Source organism: Dromiciops gliroides, chromosome 3, assembly GCF_019393635.1.
Source record: "Dromiciops gliroides isolate mDroGli1 chromosome 3, mDroGli1.pri, whole genome shotgun sequence".
Classification (NCBI taxonomy): Eukaryota; Metazoa; Chordata; class Mammalia; order Microbiotheria; family Microbiotheriidae; genus Dromiciops; species Dromiciops gliroides.
The window spans coordinates 644,718,660-644,736,796 of NC_057863.1; the positions used below are offsets into that span (position 1 = coordinate 644,718,660).

Below are 18,137 nucleotides of genomic sequence, written 5' to 3' on the forward strand. Positions count from 1 at the left end.
AGAGGATGCAGCCGAGGTGGGCACTGGCTCAGCCAGGCAAGAGAACAGGGCGGGGGGGAGAGGGTCCTGAGCCTCCATCCTCATTCCTCTCCCTGCCCTCCCCATCTCCCAGGTGCTGATGGATGCAGGACTGAGACGGGAAGTGACCCTGGAACTTCGGGGGGAAGGGGTGCTGCCCAACCTAACCCTGCGGGTGGCAGCCTACACCACAGCTGGTGATGGGCCCTGGAGCGTGCCTGTGCTGCTGGAGCCTTGGAGACCAGGTACCGCCCCTGGGACTGGACCCCCCCATAAACCCAGTCCTGAGACTCCCCAACCTGGCCCAGATATGAGACCCCAAATGTATCCATCAGATCCATCCTGACTTGCCCCTGAGGCTCCTCATATAAGCCATCAAAAGAGAAAGCCTATCCTCCACCCCATGCCCTATTCATCACCAAGGCAACTTTGCCTGCTCTGACCCCTACTACCCCTCTCCATTTTCCACACTGAGCCTGATCCCCTTCCTCCCCTCTCCTCTTCTCTCCACACAGGGAATGGGCAGCCAGTACATCAGCATGGTAAGGGCCCCCTGCATGGGCCTCCAGTGCCCACATCCCCCTTGCCTGGCCCTGGCTTGATCCTCAAGTCCCCTCTTCCAGGGTGTCCCTGGAAAGCTTGGCATGGTGCCCATATCCCTTTTGCACATTCGAGAAGCTCCCTTGGATGCCAATCCTGTACCTCATCAACCACTCCTGAAATCTGGGAGACCCCTTATTTACCCCCAGCATGACTTGCCCAGGCCTCAAACCCCTACCATGCTCCTCAGACACGTTCACCCTCCCTACAACCTCCAGCCCCTGGAGCACAGCTCCAGCAGCTATGTCAACCACTCTTTTGCCCATCTTCCTGCCCCAGCCCCACCTCCCTTATGCTCCCCACTGGCCCTTCTTCATGGCCTTGTGCCATTCCTTACAAACCCGTGTGCCCCATCACAGAGGTCCCCCTGTTCCTCGAACTCCCTCTCTGGGCTGCGGACCACACCCATCAGCCATTACACACCCTTCCCTCACACCTGGCCCTTCACCCGCCAATCAGCCTCCTCCACACCTACCAGCCTGTCTTCCTGCATCTCTATTTCACTTCTCTCAAAGACTCATTGCACATCCCTTGTCCTCCCGACTCCCCCATCCCATCCCAGGTCCCTTCCCTCTTCCTGTCTCCTTGGGTCTCTGGTGGTGTGGGCAGGGCTTCCTCCCAGAAAGGGTCTTTGCTTCTCCATGACCCCCCCCAACACCCTGCAGTGAAGGACCCCCCAGCCCCTGCCTTCTCCTGGCCCTGGTGGTACGTGCTTGTGGGGGCCGGAACAGCTGCTGCCTGTGTACTCCTCCTCACCGTCTTCCTCTTCCACCGGAGAAAGAAGGAAACACGTTATGGGTAAGCCTGAGTCCTTCTCCCCAGGCCTGGGACACAGCCATCAAATCCTAGACCTAGGATTTGTGTCAGAAGGAGCCCCGAGGACCCAGCGGGTAGAAGAGGAGTTTGGGGGTGGGGAGGCCCCACGGACCCAACAGGACCCGGGCTTCTAGCTCCGTCTCCGATGGCCCTGCTGGGGCTCTGCCCTCACCTCCCACCCTGATCTCCCCAGGGAAGTCTTTCAGCCCACTGTGGAACGCGGAGGAGAGCTTGTGGTCCGGTACCGGGTCCGGAAGTCTTACAGCCGACGCACTACTGAAGCTACCCGTAAGAGACAAGGGGCGGCTAGGATGCCTCCCCTGGGGATTGCCACGGAAGCTCTAGAATCTTGGCTTTCTGGAATATCTTAGGGGAAAGAATTTGCAGGAATCTCCTAACTCAGCCCAATACTTTTCATCAATCAACAAGAATTTGTTTACTCAGCCCTGGGCCAGGAGAAAGCTGTTAGTTGGGTTGTTTGGTTTTTAACGGTCCCTGCCCTCAGGGATTTTACTCCTGGTAGGGAACTGACGTGGTGCTTTGGGTAGATTAATGCCCCAATTCCTGGCCCTTCCTTTGCTCTCAGTAAACAGCCTGGGCATTAGTGAAGAGCTGAAAGAGAAGCTTCGAGATGTAATGGTGGACCGGCATAAGGTAGCCCTGGGAAAGACCCTAGGAGAAGGTGAGTTTCCCCGAACCATTCCCGACCCCACCTTGATTTCTCCCTTCTACATCCTCAAATCCAATCCCTTTCCACTATTCCATAAGAAACATGGCCGTCGGGGGCAGCTAGGTGGCGAAGTGGATAAAGCACCAGTCCTGGATTCAGAAGGACCTGAGTTCAAATTCGACCTCAGACACTTGACGCTTAATAGCTGTGTGACCCTGGGCAAGTCACTTAACCCCCATTGCCCTGCGAAAGAAAGAAACAAACAAACAAACAAACATGGCGGTCACCCCTGGGCACCCAGGCTGCGCTCGGGCACCTCCCTCTCTGCTTGGGCTCAGGGGCCCACCCCCACGCACCTCCTTCTCCTCCCTCATTCTTGTCTCTGCCTCCCTCTTTCTCTTTCCCACTCCTAGGGGAATTTGGCTCTGTCATGGAAGGTCAGTTGAACCAGGACGACTCCATCCTCAAAGTGGCTGTGAAAACGATGAAGAGTGAGTCTCCACCTCTCTCCTCCCTGCCCCTCCAACCCCCTGTCTTCTTTTTTTTTTTTTCCTTCGGGGAAATAAGGGTGAAGTGACTTGCCCAGGATCACACAGCTAGTAAGTGTCAAGTGTCTGAGGTCGGATTTGAACTCAGGTCCTCCTGAATTCAGGGCTGGTGCTTTATCTACTTTGCCATCTAGCTGCCCAACCCCCTACCTTCTTCCGCTTTGCACACCAGCCCCCAACCACAGCCCCTGGAATCAGACCATGTGGGTTCAAATCCCAGCGCTGCTCCTTCCATTCCTGGAGGCAGCTAGATAGTTCAGTGCTGGGTGCCGGGCAACTAGCTGGGTGACCCTGGGCAAATCACTTAACCTCTTTCTGCCTTAATTTCTCCAACCATAGAATGGGAACAAGAGTACCTACCTCACAAGTCGTTGTGAGGGTTGAACATTTTACAAATGTTCACTTAATACAGTGCTTGGCACATAGTAGGTGCTTAATAAAGGCTTGTTGAAAGAGGGAACAAACACTTATCAAGTACCTACTATGTACCAAGACCTGGGAACTTGGGATCTAAAGGCAAAAAACAAAACAGTCCTTGACCTCAGGGAGTTTACATGCTATTTGGGAGGAAATAACTTGAGTATAAAATATATACAATTCTGTGGGACACATTAATATCATGTTACTTGTCTTCTCAATGGGTGAGGGAAGGACAGGAGGAAGAGAATTTGGAACTCAACTTTTTTTAAATGAATGTTAAAAATAAAATTTTAAGGGGCAGCTAGGTGGCACAGTGGATAGAGCACTGGCCCTGGATTCAGGAGGACCTGAGTTCAAATCCAGCCTCAGACACTTGACACTTACTAGCTGTGTGGCCCTGGGCAAGTCACTTAACCCTCATTTGCCCTGACAAAAAACAAAACAAAACAAAACAAACAAACAAATAAATACCTTTTTAAGAAAGGAAGGGGGACAAGAGACAGAGAGAAAAAAAGCCAGAGGCAGAGGCAGAAAATGCATACAAAGTGATTTCCAGCACTGAGAGCACGAGGAGAGGAAGATAGGCTTCCGATAGGGATGGCCCTTGATCTTTCCTGTGAAGGAAGCTCTGGATTCTAAGGAGCAGAGCAAGGCTGGGGGCAAGGGGGAGTTCTACCTATACAAAGGCCCAGTGATGGGGAAAGTGATGTCATGTGAGAGGGACTTCGAGGCTGTCGGGATCAATCCCTTCATTTTACAGATGAGAAAGCTGAAGGCAGGCAATCTAAGTAACTTGCCTAAGATTACCCAGGCAGGATTTGAATTCAGGTCCTCTGATTCCAGAGACAGCACCCTTCCTGCTACGCCAAGCTGTCTGTGAAAAGGATAAGCTCTGTGGTCACCTCCTCATCTATGGCCCTATAACCTCTAGGTTTCATTCTGTGTCTAAACCCCAAGAAGTATGGGAGGCATGGTGGAGAAGGCGTTGGCTTTGGAATCAGGAAGACCAAAGTCCAGACCCTGTGTCTGCCTGGCTGTAGGGGCACAACCACATCACTTCCCCTTCGAGGTTCAGTTTCCACTTCTGTAAAATGAGTGTGGCTGGGGCAGCTAGGTGGCGCAGTGGATAGAGCACCGGCCCTGGATTCAGGAGGACCTGAGTTCAAATCCAGTCTCAGACACTTGACACTTATTAGCTGTGTGACCCTGGGCAAGTCACTTAACCCTCATTGCCCCACCAAAAAAAAAAAAAAATGAGTGTGGCAAGGGATGCCTGGGCAGCATCTCTCTAGTAGCTGCCTCACAGGTGCTATAGAAACGTCCGCCATTATTCTAATTGCAAGCTTCCCTCCTGTCCTGGCCAGTTGCCATCTGTACCCGGTCAGAGATGGAGGACTTCCTGAGTGAGGCAGTTTGTATGAAGGAGTTTGACCATCCCAACGTTATGAGGCTCATTGGTGAGTTGGAGGACAGGAGAAGGGAGAGGCTGGCACATGGAGAATTGGGAGACCCCAAAATCTGGGGGAAGGGGAGGGGAGGGAAAGAAAGGGAAGGGAAGGGAAGGATTGGGTCTATGCTTTAGCCTGCATGGAGGCTGGTCCAGGTCCTTGCACAGCCCCCATCCATCCTCCGCAGCCCCTCTCTCCACACGCCCCTCCCCCCAGCCTGGGAATGTGGCAGCGATGTAACCCCTGACCTCTCCCAGAAATAGCTGCTCCCCTCCAAGCCCCTGGGCTCCGGAAACAAACCCTGGGAACCAGCTTCCTCAACCCTTAGCTTCTCTGCTCCCCTCCCCTCTGCCTACAGAGAGCCAGTGGCCAGGGGGAAAAGCTGGGTGGGGTGCCTTTGGGGGTAACCCACAAAAGTGAGAGACTAAGGGGCTTTCCTACTGCGGGGGTGGGCATCAGGGGTTTGCCTCCAGGGCTCTGAGTGTGAGGGCTTCCCTTCGCCTGTGGTCATTCTACCCTTCATGAAGCATGGGGACCTGCACAGCTTCCTGCTCTATTCACGACTTGGGGACCAGCCTATGGTGAGGAACCTGGGGTGGGGGGTAGGGTCGGAGGAGCAGGCCATCCACAGAGGTTAAGCGATTTGCTCAAAGTAGCAGAGCCAGGCTTTGCACCCAGGATTCAAGGGGGCCCAAGGAAGGGACTGGGATGAGGGGCATGGAGGGAAGGGAGAAAAGAGAGGGAGAAGGGAGGGTGGTAACCAGAGAACCGAGGCTTCTTTTTTTCCTTTCTTTCTTTTCTTTTCTTTTTTTTCAGGGCAATGGGGGTTAAGTGACTTACCCAGGGTCACATAGCTAGTAAGTGTCTGAGGCTGGGCTTGAACTCAGGTCCTCCTGCATCCAAGGCTGGTGCCTTATCCACTGTGCCACCTAGCTGCCCCAGAACCGAGGCTTCTTAAAATCACCAAGTCTTAAAACACACATTCATAGAACTTAAGAAGCTAGAACTATAGAAGCTAGAATATTAGAATGTGGAAGAGCACAGTTAGAATGGATCTCTAGATCTAGAGCCCTCTTTTTTTTCTTAATGGACCTAGGATTTCATGAGTGTATAGAGGGCTCCTGGTAAGAACCTTTCTCTATCAAAGCAGGTCAGAGCCTGCAGGTCAGTCTTCCCAAGATGCCTAGAGCACTGAGAGGTTAAGTGACTTGACCAGGGTCACACAGCCAGGACCACGCTGAGCAGGACCAGAACCCAGGGCCTCTTGTCTCTGACTTCTCTGGAAGTTCAGTATCTGGCTCTCAGTCTTCTCTACCTCAGTAACAGCTCCTCAGTCTTGTCTCCCCCCCCCCCACTTCCGTGTCTGTGTTTCTATCCATCTGTCTCTTTTCCTGGACCACAAGCACATGCCCATTCCATGCTCAAATCCTCAAGCAGGGGGCCACGTGGCCCCAGGTGCCAGCATCCCTTACTACATCTCTGCTGGGACGGCCCATAACCTAGAGCCAGTTGGAGTTGGAAGAGGCTCCTTCATTATGCCACCGAGGAAGCCAGAACCCAGCGGGGAAGACAGGGTTTGGGGAGTTGGGGCAAGGCTTGGATTAGCCCAAGACTAAAAAGATGGAAGTGTGATTGGGGGAAATTCAGTTAGGAGGAGGGCCTTGGGAAGTGGAAGTGGCCAGAGGCCTTGCCCTCACTCACATGCTTCCCACTACCCCTCTCTCTGCCCAGTTCCTACCAACTCAAACACTGGTGAAGTTCATGGCAGACATCGCCAGTGGTATGGACTACCTAAGCACCAAGAGGTTTATTCACAGAGACCTGGCTGCCCGGAATTGCATGTGAGCCCTCCTGCGTGTCTGTGTGTATGGAGGGAGAAGACACCCAGGACAATGGGAGGGGCCGAGAAATGGTAGCCTGGGGAGAGAAGAGGCTATACCACCCCAGGCCAGAGCTTGGGGCCTGTCCAAGGAGGCTGGAGGAGCTCTAGAGAGGAGACATTCTGGGGTCCTGGAATAATCTCAGGACTGACTGGGGAAAGGAGGGGACAGGGAATGACCCTAATTAGGCCCCAGTGCACTTATTTTGTCCCCTGGGAAGAAGAACTGAGCCTAGAGAAATCAACGGGGCAATTGTCAGGGCTCAGAGAGAAGGATGTAAAGGCGGAGGTCCCCACGCTGTCCCCACAGGCTGAACGAGAACATGTCCGTGTGCGTGGCTGACTTCGGCCTCTCGAAGAAGATCTACAATGGGGACTATTACCGCCAGGGCCGGATTGCCAAAATGCCAGTGAAGTGGATCGCCATTGAGAGCCTGGCTGACCGTGTCTACACCAGCAAAAGTGATGTGGTGTGTAGAGGGGCGTGGCCATGGGGGGGCCAAAGAGCAAGGGATCCCTGAGGACCTCCGCTAATCCCTGGCTTCTCTCCTGCTTTCCTTGTCCCTCAGTGGTCCTTTGGGGTGACCATGTGGGAGATTGCTACTCGGGGCCAAACGCCCTACCCGGGGGTGGAGAACAGTGAGATCTACGACTACCTGAGGCAAGGCCATCGTCTCAAGCAGCCGGCCGACTGTCTGGATGGACTGTAAGATGCTGCCCCTCCCCCATCCCCAAACTCCCTCTTATCACGAGCATTCCCCATTTCCCCCAAATACTTTGGGCCCTGAACATCCCCCCAATATCCTGAAATGTTTGATAGAGACTCCCTGTGTACACAAAGCACCCCAAGATCCTGAACACTCCCCAAACACAGAGACCCTGAAATCCACCTACAAACTAAAACACTGAATGACCCAGGGCTCTGAGCATCCCCAAAGACATCCCCCAGGCACCAGGAATGTCCTCAAGAACTTCCTCCCCCATTCATTCTTCTAAATACCCCCCAAACCCTACAAACACACCAGCTACCAAGCTCTAGGGATGCACTTACAAAACCTCTGGACCTCCAGAGAATGCCCTAAATATGTGCAGAGGCCCCAAAGCGTCCTTAGACACCTCCCAAAGTCTGCCAACCTCATCAAGAGCCTTGGACCTCCAGGACCCCTCGACTTCTCTGTCCCAGACCTAAATCCCTCCCAGACCTCCCTAGATGGCCTGTACCTTAGACCGCAGTGTTGTGGAAAGAGCACCGGACTTGGAAGACAAAGACTTGGGTTCCAATCCCTGCTCTGATCATTACTTATTGTATGGTTTCTGATCCCATCATTACCCCCCCCCAAACACCCTGAAACCTTCTCTGGACCCCTGAGACCCAGGCTGAATATCCCCAAAGTTCTGGAGATCCCCCCCTAACTTCAGGCTGAGGCCCCCAGACCCTCAGAGCCTCCTTTGTATTACCCCTCCTTCCCTGCCTCACCCCTATCCTCCGAGGCCTCCTTTTCTCAGCCGCTGATTCCCCACCAGGTATGAGCTGATGTCCCGTTGCTGGTCCCTGAGCCCCAGGGACCGACCAACCTTTGCAGAACTGCGAGAAGAGCTGGAGATAACACTGAAGGGTCTTCCCCCCTCCCAGGACCCTGAAGAAATCCTCTATGTCAACATGGATGGGGAACCCGCTGGGGCAGCTGGCGGCAGCCCCCAAGCCAGCCCCCTGCCAGCCCCAAAGGCCTCCTGCCACTGTAGCTGTGTCACCTCTGCCGACGTCCACCCAGCTGGACGATATGTCCTCTGCCCTTCCACAGCCCCCGGGGCCCCAATGCCCACAGCCAGGGGGCCACCTGCACCTCCTGGTCAGGAGGAAGGGGCCTAAGTGAGGCCCCTCACACCCCACCTTGAGCTAGGCACTGCCACTGGGCAAGCCAGGGGATTCCACTCCTGGCTTCACCCACCCAGCCCTGACCCCTGGGCCCTTCCACCAACTCCTGCTCTTCAGACCCCTTCAAACCACACCCGTAGGGGCAGCTAGGTGGCACAGTGGATAGAGCACCAGTCCTGGATTCAGGAGGACCTGAGTTCAAATCTGACCTCAGACACTTGACACTTACTAGCTGTGTGACCCTGGGCAAGTCACTTAACCCCAACTGCCCTGAAAAAAAAAAAACACAAAAAAACCCTACACCCATGTCCCTTGTCTCTGACCTCTCCTGCTGTCCCTCATCTTTCTCTTTCCCCAGTCCTCCAAATCCCTATTCCTTGGACCCATCCCTTTCTCCATCTCTTCCCATCCTCATTCTAGCCTTCTCCCTTTCTTCATTCCCCTCTTTTCTCCCCATCTTCCATCTCTCTCTTTTGCAATCCTCTCGTCTCTTCCCATCTCTCCCCATTTCTTTCTATTCCCTTCCCCAGGCCCTGCACATCTCTATCCTTCTCCTATTCCCTGCTCCCCTCCTTGACTCTCCCATCTCTGTACCCCTTTTCCCATCTCCCTCCATCTTCATCCACCTCCTCCTTTCTCCCTATCTCTGTCCTTGGCCCCCACAGTTCCATTCCCCCTTGGGGTATGCCACCCCAGCTCTGTGCAATGCATTAGGGATGACCTTCCCAGGGCCATCCTGCCCCCCTGAGCCAGTCCCTTCCCCCACATACAGAGAATTTGTATAATGTTGGGTCTCCCTCCTCCTTCCCCTTTCACTTTTAGGGCCTAGTTTACCTCCCATAAACATTTTGTACCAACCAATATCTGCCTCCTGTCTTCCCTGCACACAGCTAGACAAAGGTATTCACAGAGACAGAGATAACAGAGAGAGACACTCAGGGACAGAGATATAAAGGAAAAGGGGGCACAGCTAGACACAGAGAGACATCTATGCCAAAAAAGATAGAAATAGAGACACATGGAGACAGTGATTTTCAAAGTTGGGAACAATTTAGAGTAGAGACAGCTCTACAGAGAGATAGTGGCACACTCAGAGACGTGCACAGAAATAGGGACCCACACTCAGAGACAGACATCTAAGAGGCAGGAAGCCCACCCTAGTGGAGAGGCAGATACATGCTCCACTAGCGACATGCAAAAGCAGAGATGGGGACACACTAAGACAGATGTACAGAAAGACAGGGACGTAGAAAGATGCACCGAGGAACAGGAACAGACACACGTGCGATTCTCATCGCTCATGCCAGGCGCAGGTGCACATGCGTGCACACACAAGAGAGGCACAGACATGAGCACCCAGGGGCACTCAGATTCACGCACATTCCTAGGGGCGGCGACTTGGGAAACAGATTGCCAGCGCCCGGATGCCCTCTGGTGGCAAGTCTTGGTGGCGCCGAGAAGTAAGACGCAGAGCTCTGGTGGATGCGTTGGCCTGAGCTCGCTGGTGTCCAAATTGATGCAGCAGGTCTTTGTTTTCGTGGGTCTGACGTCCACTGGTTCTGATGCAGGATTCGGGTCTGAGTCGGCATCGTATGGCAACGTTCAGGATGTGCGTTGACCCTATCTTTGCGCAAGTCCCATAGGTGCGTCTTTGTGGAGTGCCTTACTAACCCGCAGCAGAAGAGGGGGAAAGGGCTGAATCCGGAGTCTGAAGAGACGCGGGTTCGAATCCCAGCTCGGGCACTTAAATAGCTCTGATTCTAGGCAGGTCCTTTCATTTCTTTTATTCTCAGTTTTTTCATTTGTAAAATGCATATGGTAATTAACGGTCTCACTATCCCTTTCAAGAGGTTGTTGTAAGAAAAGTCTCCAAGTGCTACTATGTTAAGTGAATTGTCATTGATGTCCTAGAATGTTCTCCTGGACACGTCATGGTGCATCTGAGTGTGTTCCCACTGGGTACCTAACGGGGCTGCCATACGGAGGAGAGGGCATGCGGGTCTGCATATGGATAATCGATATCAAATTGTTTGCCTTCTCATAGGGGAGAGGGGGAAGGGAGAGAATGTGGAACTCAAAAAATTTAATGAATACTTAAAACTGTTATTACATATATTCAGGGAAAATAGACTTTTTTTTTTTTTTGCGGGGCAACGGGAGTTAAGTGACTTGCCCAGGCTCACACAGCTAGTAAGTGTCAAGTGTCTGAGGCTGGATTTGAACTCAGGTACTCCTGAATCCAGGGCCAGCGCTTTAACCACTGCGCCATCTAGCTGCCCCCGAAAATATACTTTTAAAAAAATAAAACAAAATAAAGGCAGCCAGTGGCACAACGGATAGAGCATTGGACTTGGAGTCAGGAAAACCTGAATTCAAAACCAAGCTTAGACACTTAGTGGCTTTGTGACCATAGGCAAGTCATCTCACCTCCCTCTTCTTCAGTTTCCTCATCAGGAAAATGGAGATAATAAAAGCAACCATATCCCAGGATTGTTTTGAGGATCAAATGAGACCATGTTTGCAAAATGTTCTGCAAACCTTTTATATCAATGCTAGCTATGACTATTGTTAATAACTTTTCATTGACCTCCTTTGTTTTCGTAGGTTTGTCACATCACCATAATTTCCTCCAGCATCCCTTCTTCCCCTCCCAGACAGCCTTCCCATATAACAAATAACATTTTTTTAATTAGCATAACTGATTAATACATTTTAAGAGTCTGAAACATTTGTGCACCTCCTGGGTCTGCAAAGGGGTGCAATGGGATGAGGGAGCTTTTAAGCCATGCTTGATCCTTTTTTTTTTGTTTGGGTTTTTTTTGCAGGGCAATGGGGGTTAAGTGACTTGCCCAGGGTCACACAGCTAGTAAGTGTCAAGTGTCTGAGGCCGGATTTGAACTCAGGTCCTCCTGAATCCAGGGCCAGTGCTTTATTCACTGCACCACCTAGCTGCCCCCCATGCTTGATCTTTATACAAAGTAATTTCAGAAGGGTTGAGGGCACTGAGAACTGGGGAGAATCAAAAAAGGCATCCTGTAGGAGCTGTCCTCCTCATGAAGGGTAGTAATTTGCAAGTAATTATAAGTAATAAGTAAGCCTGGAAAGAGGACTGTGGCACAGTGTAAAGGATTTTAAATGCCTAACAGAGAAAGCTGCTTGTTATATCCTAGGGGCACTAGGCAGCCACTCCAGGTTATTGAGCAGGAAAGTGAAATGACTTCCTTGTTCAACTAAGTGAAGGAAGCAGTAGAGAGGAGGTAGCTATTACAATAGAGCAGACAAACATTGATCAAGAGCTATATTAGGGCAGGGATTGTGAGTAGAGAGGATCAGGAAAGTGAAGAGGAATATGCATTTTTTTTTTTGAGGCAATTGGGGTTAAGTGATTTGCCCAGGGTCAAACAGCTAGTAAGTGTCAAGTGTCTGAGGCCGGATTTGAACTCAGGTCCTCCTGAATCCAGGGGCTGGTGCTTTATCCACTGCGCCACCTAGCTGCCCCTGAGGCATATGCATTTTTATAGCATTGACTATGTACCAGACAATGTGCTAAGCACTTTCTTTTTTTTTTTTAATTTAATAAAGTTATTTTTTCCTGTTACATATAGATAGTTCTCAACTTCTGTTTATACAAGCTTTCCAATTTCAGATTTTTCTCCCTCCCTCCCCTCCCTCCGCCCTCCCCTAGGCAGCAGGTAATCTGATATAGGTTATATATACATATATACACATAATAACATTAAACATATTTCTGCATTAGTCATGTTGTAAGAGAAAAATCAGAGCGATGATGAAAAACCTCAAAATAGAAAAACAACAGCACCAAAACCAAAAGAAGTAGTATGGTTCATTCAGCATCTATACTCCACAGTCCTTTTTTTTTTTCTTGGATTTGGAGATCCTCTTCTATCATGAGTTCCCTGGAACTCTTCTGTACCATTGCATTGGTGAGAAGAATATAGTCTATCACAGTAGGTCAACACTCAATGTTGATGATACTGTGTACAATGTTCTTCTGGTTCTGCTCATCTCACTCATCATCAGCCCACGCAAGACCCTCCAGGTTTCTCTGAACTCCTCCTGCTCATCGTTTCTTACATGTGCTAAGCACTTTCTATAAATATTATCTCACCTCATCCTCACAACAACCCTGGAAGGTAGTGCTGTTATTCCCCATTTTGCGTTGAGGAAACAGGCAGACAGAGTTTAAGTGACTTGCATACACTCACAGTCACACATCTAGTACTTGCCCAATGCTGGATTTGAACTCAGGTTCTCTGACACCCGGCCCAGCACTCTACCCACTACACCACCTAGTTGCAAGTAGACAAGACTGGGTGACTAAATGGGTATGAAGAATAAAGTTGAGGGAAAAGTCAAGGATGATGACGTTCCAAAACTGGATAGGAGAAGGATGGTGGTATCCTCTGCAGAAGTAGCAAAATTGGGAGGAAAGTCAGATTGATGGGAAAAGGTAGAGTCCTGTTTGGGATGGCTAAGGACACTGGAGTGGAGATTACCGAAGACAATTAGTGATATGGGATTGATAATCAGGTCTTCGAGCTCTCTGCACAGATATGATAGCTAACCCCATGACAGCTGAGGTCAGCAAGAGAAAATGCAGAGAGAGAAAGGGGACCAGGATGAAGCCCTGGGGAACATCCAGGTTTATGGGGATGGGATCTGGATAATAGTCACATAAAGGGGACAGAGAAGACAGGTAGGAGGAGAATCAGGAGGGAGCCATGTCATGAAAACCCAGGAAAGAGAAAGTATCCAGGAGGAGAGGATGCTCAATGGTGCCAAAAAAATACAGAGAGCTGGGAGGATGAGGAGACAAAGAAGCAAAGTTAGACAGAGATATCCAGAGAGATATGTGCACACAGAGGCAGGCAAGGACACACCCTCATATAGAGAGATATGAACATACATACACAAAGACACACTCAAGAAGAGAGCCACAGGAAACTCGGGAAGGGTGAGGGCTAAGAAAAGACTATTGGATTTAGGAAGTAGAAGATCATTGGTAACCTCAGAAAAAGCCATTTGATCTATCTCAGGATGTATATCTAACTGATGCCCATCTTTGCTGCTCATCACCACTGATGCTGTGCATCCACATTGTACTTTTGTTGTGTCTCCAAAGAGAGTCATACAGAGTGCGTGTTATAGTATGTTTGTGTATCTGAATTGTATCTCTGAGCAAGGCAGTGGTGTTATTGTGTGGCTGACGTGTGTGATTGCTATCTATCAGATTTGGTGTTGGGAGACTCAATGGTGCTTTCCTGGTGTCCCCAAATGTCTCTGGGGGCAATTCTGTGTGCCTGAGTTGTAACTCCAATGGATGGACCATCCCTTGATAGCTGACAACTCATTTGAATTAAAAAAGGATTCGATTGTTCTGCGGATGGATATAAATACCAGGCACACTGCATAACTTGATCAATGAATGAACAGATTAACAAGGATTTATTAAGACTACATTGACTATGTACTGGGCACTGAGTTCTCCTGCCTTTCCCATCTTAGCCCCTCACCTCTGCACTTTCCTCTTCTCTTGAATCCCTAGTACCCTTTTCCTATCCCTCACTGATCCCCATCAAGCCTCGGCTTGACTCCCACAAAGTCTTCACCCCATGCACATGCTGCTAAATGAAAATGTAGAAAAATGGGGGCAGCTAGGTGGCGCAGTAGATAAAGCATTGGCCCTGGATTCAGGAGGACCTGAGTTCAAATCCGGCCTCAGACACTTGACACTTACTAGCTGTGTGACCCTTGGCAAGTCACTTAACCCTCACTGCCTCACCAAAAAAAAAGAAAGAAAGAAAGAAAGAAAAAGAAAATGCAGAAAATCAAACAACCCTTCTGACTGGGTCTACAACAAGTTTGTTACATAACCTCAACTGGGCCCTCACTGCTGCTTGGCAGTCCTACTACACCTCCCTAAACTCATTCTCCCACTCTCCTCAGTGGTTCTTCCAAACCTTTTCATCCCTCTTCAAACCTTCCATGACTGCTCTTCCCAACCCTGTCAGCTGAGAACCTTGTCTGATATTTTGCAGAAAAAATTAAAGCCATTCACCATGAGCTCCCTCGTCCTCATCATCCTGGCTTTACTCCATACCAGGGCTAACCCTATCTTGCACAACTGACCCCATTCCATCCTGTCCAGCTTCTCCAGCAGATTTCCCCCTCTATAATCTATAGTCTCTTTAATCATCAATCTCTCCCTCTCTCCAAGTTGCTTCCCTACTGTAAACCCCTCACTTGATCTGTCCATCCCCAGTTAGCTTTCATCCCGTATTTCTCCTCCCTTTGGTGGCTATCTCCATTGGGCATCTACACTTCTTCTCCTGTTATTCTCTTTTAAACTCTCTATTGTCTGGCCTCTGGCTTAATCATTCAACCGAAACTCTTCTTTCTAAAGTTACCAATCATCTCTTAATTGCCAGATCTAAATGCCTTTTCTCAATCTTCATCTTTCTGGACCTACATGTAGCCTCTGACACTATCACGAAACCCTCTTCTCCTTGACCCTCTCTGCAACACTAGTCTCTCCTGATTCTTGGACCTAGCCACTCCTACTCTGTCTCCTTTGCTGGATCGTCACCACATCACACCTCCTAACCATGGGTGCCCACAAGGCTTTGCCCTGGGCCTTCTTCTCTTCTCCCTCTATTCAATCATTTTGTTTGGTGATCTCATCAGCTGCCATGGATTCGACTGTCATCTCTTTGCTGATAATTCCCAGATCTACTTATCCAGCCCTAACCTCTCTCCTGACCTCCACTCTTGCATCTCCAACTGACTATTACACATCTCAAAATGGATGTCCCCACAGATATCTTAAACTCAACATGGCCAAAACTGAACTCATTATCTCCTCCCCCAAGTTCTTCCCTCCTCAAGCATTTTACCGGCTGTCTGCCATGTCTGTAATTCCTTTCCTCATCTCTATCTCCTGCCCTTTCCTGCTTCCTTCAAACCCCAACAAAAATCCCACCTTCTCCAAGAAGCCTTCCTCAATTCCTCTTCATATGGTATTAGTGCTTTCCCCCCAATGATTTATGTCTAGTTTATCTTGTATATATCCTTTGTTGTTACAGAGTTGTCCTTCATTAGACTTTGAGTTTCTTGACAGTAGGGACTGGTTTTTGCCTTTCTTTGAATCCACAGCACTTAGAACCATAGTGCCTGGCATACAGTAAGTGAATAATAAATGCTTATTGTCTGATTAACCTTTCTTCCACATGACCGCTCCTTAAATACTTAAAGCTGTCTTTTTTTGTTTGTTTGGTTTTGGGGGGGTTTTTGGTTTTTTTAGTGAGTCAGTTGGGGTTAAGTGACTTGCCCAGGGTCACACAGCTAGTAAGTGTTAAGTGTCTGAGGTCGGATTTGAACTCAGGTCCTCCTGACTCCAGGGCCGGTGCTCTATCCACTGCGCCACCTAGCTGCCCTCTTAAAGCTGTCTTTTAGTATCAGCCATCCTGTCCCCCCAAAGTCTTCCTTTCTTAGTTTCTCCAAGGTCATATGGCATAATCTCCAATGGTTTTGTCGTTCAGGGCTCCCTCTTTTGGAAATACTGGGGAACATCAGCTCCCTTGTTCTGAACACTGTGGTTCACTCAATGTGGCCTAAGAATGAACTAACTGATTTGATTTGCCTTGTCAAATTGTTGACTTATGTGGAGCTTGTGTGCCACTAAGACATTTCCCCCTCCCCCATCCCAGGTCCTATTTTATAGGAAGCTGCCATCCAGCCACAGCTCCCTCACACTGGCACTTGTGAAATTGATTTTTTGGACCCAAGTAAAAACTTTACATTACTCCCTATAGAAATTCATCTTATTAGCTTTGGTCCTTGATTCCAGCCCCTTTATATCAATGTACATGTCCCATGTCTGAGTTTTTCTCCCATGTCTAAGTGTATGTTCTGGGTATCTGTTGTGCCCCTAAGCAGACATGTATAACATATTATGTTTGCGTGTGTATCATTATTAGTGACTCCAACTGCTTGCTGTGCAGTGTTGTTATCATTGGATTTGGTGTTAGGGACTAAACTGTGATTTTATCATGACTTCAATTGAATCTAAGGGTCCATGTTACATACCTGAGTTTTGACTCTACTGGGACACAATTTCTGCTGAAAGGTCACTTCGTTGATGTGCCATCTTCCTTGATGAATCTCTTTTTTGTGGACAGAGCTGTAGGTTCAAGTGCCCCGCCCCCATCTTGTGATGTGGGAGAAGGTCAGGACTAAGATTAGAGAAACATTCGTGTAATGGATTCAAATCCCACTTCTGTCACTTTCGACCTATGTGACTGCAGACAAATAAATCACGTAAAGTCTCTGATCCTCAGTCTCCTCAATTCTAAAAGAAGGACTCAATGACTTCTCAGGTCTCTTCCAGCTATAAAGAAGACACATTGATGTATCTTTTCAGCTGTTGACTCTGATGCCCTCCCTGTTGACCTCAGATGGGACAGTTGTTTTATTGCTGCCTTCTAGGGGTCCATTCTGTACCACGGTTGTAGTGCTGTGGTGTGGTGTTATGTGGCACAGTTTTAGTGTATCATGGCTATGGTGTTGTATGGTACAGTTGTGTTATGAGAAATAATTATGGTGGTGTATGAGACATCTCCCGGTAGTTGGAGTCAGGAAGACTCATCTTCCTGAGTTCAAATCTGGCCTCAGACAGTTATCATTCAGGTGACCCTGGGCAAATCACTTAACTCTGCCTCAATTTGCTCATCTGTAAAATGAGCTGGAGAAGGAAATGGCAAACCACTCCAGTATCTTTGCCAAGAAAACCTCAAATAAGGGGAAGGTAGAAGGCCCAGTGGATAAAGCATTGGCTCTGGGTTCAGGAGGACTGAGTTCAAATCCAACCTCAGACACTTGACACTTACTAGCTGTGTGACCCTGAGCAAGTCACTTAACCCTCATTGCCCTGCCAAAAAGCAAACAAACAAAAACCTCAAATGGGGTTAGGAAGAGTCAGTCACAACAGAAATGAGTTGTACAACAACACATGGGACGGCTGCCCTCGTGAGTGTCATAACCTTAGAGCCATAGGGTAGAGTCTTGGTGCTGTATAGTAAAGTTGTGGAGTATGAGATGGTTGTGGTACATTACGTCACAGTTCTGATTTTGGATGGCTAGGCTGCAAGGCTTGGTTGTAATTGTGGGGTACAGTTGTGTTATTATGTGGCAAGGCTGTCATGTGTCACATTGGAGGTGTTGGATGCTAAGGCTGTAGTGCTGTGGGGCAAGCTTATGGTTTTGGTGTTGTGTACTGTTTGTGGTAGTAGGCAAGGTTGTTTGGGTGGCAAGGTTGTGGTGCTATTGTATGTCACGGTGGTGAGTCACAATTGTGTTGTATGTCGTTTGTGATGCTGTTGTGATGTTGTTTATCCCAGTTGTGGTAGTGTCATATGTCATGGGGGGATTGTGTCACCGTTGTGTTATACATCATGATTGTCATGTTGTCATGTCATGGTGGGGATACTACATGGTGTTACAGTTGCGTTGTGTCGTCATGGTGATGCTGTTGTGTCATGGTAGTATTGTCACCACCATTATGGTGCTGATGCATTCACAGTTGTGTTGTGTGTTCTGTTGCGGTGCTGTTGTGTGGTCATGGCAGTGTGGTTGTCATGGTGATGATGCATTCACAGTTGTGTTTGTGTCACGTTGTGGTGCTCCTGTGTCCCTGGCAGGGGAGGTGTCCTGTCCGTGCTCACAGAAGCTCTCGGAGGCTGGGCCACTTCCTGGGGGTCTCAGCACGGGGGCGCCCCCTGCCCACCCACCCCCTCCCGCTGACGTCACTTCCTCCCGGAAGACTCTATGGTGGCAGGGGCAGCGT

The 18,137-nt window shown here is 49.5% G+C and overlaps 1 protein-coding gene across 1 annotated transcript in view; it reads left to right on the forward strand.

The window, feature by feature from the left end:
- Window positions 1-9,128, forward strand: part of AXL (AXL receptor tyrosine kinase) — a 20,301-nt gene extending 11,173 nt beyond the window's left edge. The window contains exons 8-20 of the mRNA XM_043998102.1: window positions 1-16; window positions 113-263; window positions 534-560; window positions 1,284-1,416; window positions 1,628-1,722; window positions 2,021-2,116; window positions 2,518-2,595; window positions 4,437-4,529; window positions 4,980-5,101; window positions 6,252-6,361; window positions 6,710-6,869; window positions 6,969-7,105; window positions 7,924-9,128. The exon at window positions 1-16 is cut by the window's left edge and continues 124 nt beyond it. Of these exons, the coding sequence (XP_043854037.1) occupies window positions 1-16; window positions 113-263; window positions 534-560; window positions 1,284-1,416; window positions 1,628-1,722; window positions 2,021-2,116; window positions 2,518-2,595; window positions 4,437-4,529; window positions 4,980-5,101; window positions 6,252-6,361; window positions 6,710-6,869; window positions 6,969-7,105; window positions 7,924-8,269 (1,564 nt within the window). The 3' untranslated portion in view covers window positions 8,270-9,128. The remainder of the gene's footprint in view (window positions 17-112; window positions 264-533; window positions 561-1,283; window positions 1,417-1,627; window positions 1,723-2,020; window positions 2,117-2,517; window positions 2,596-4,436; window positions 4,530-4,979; window positions 5,102-6,251; window positions 6,362-6,709; window positions 6,870-6,968; window positions 7,106-7,923) is intronic.
- Window positions 9,129-18,137: the final 9,009 nt, after the last annotated feature.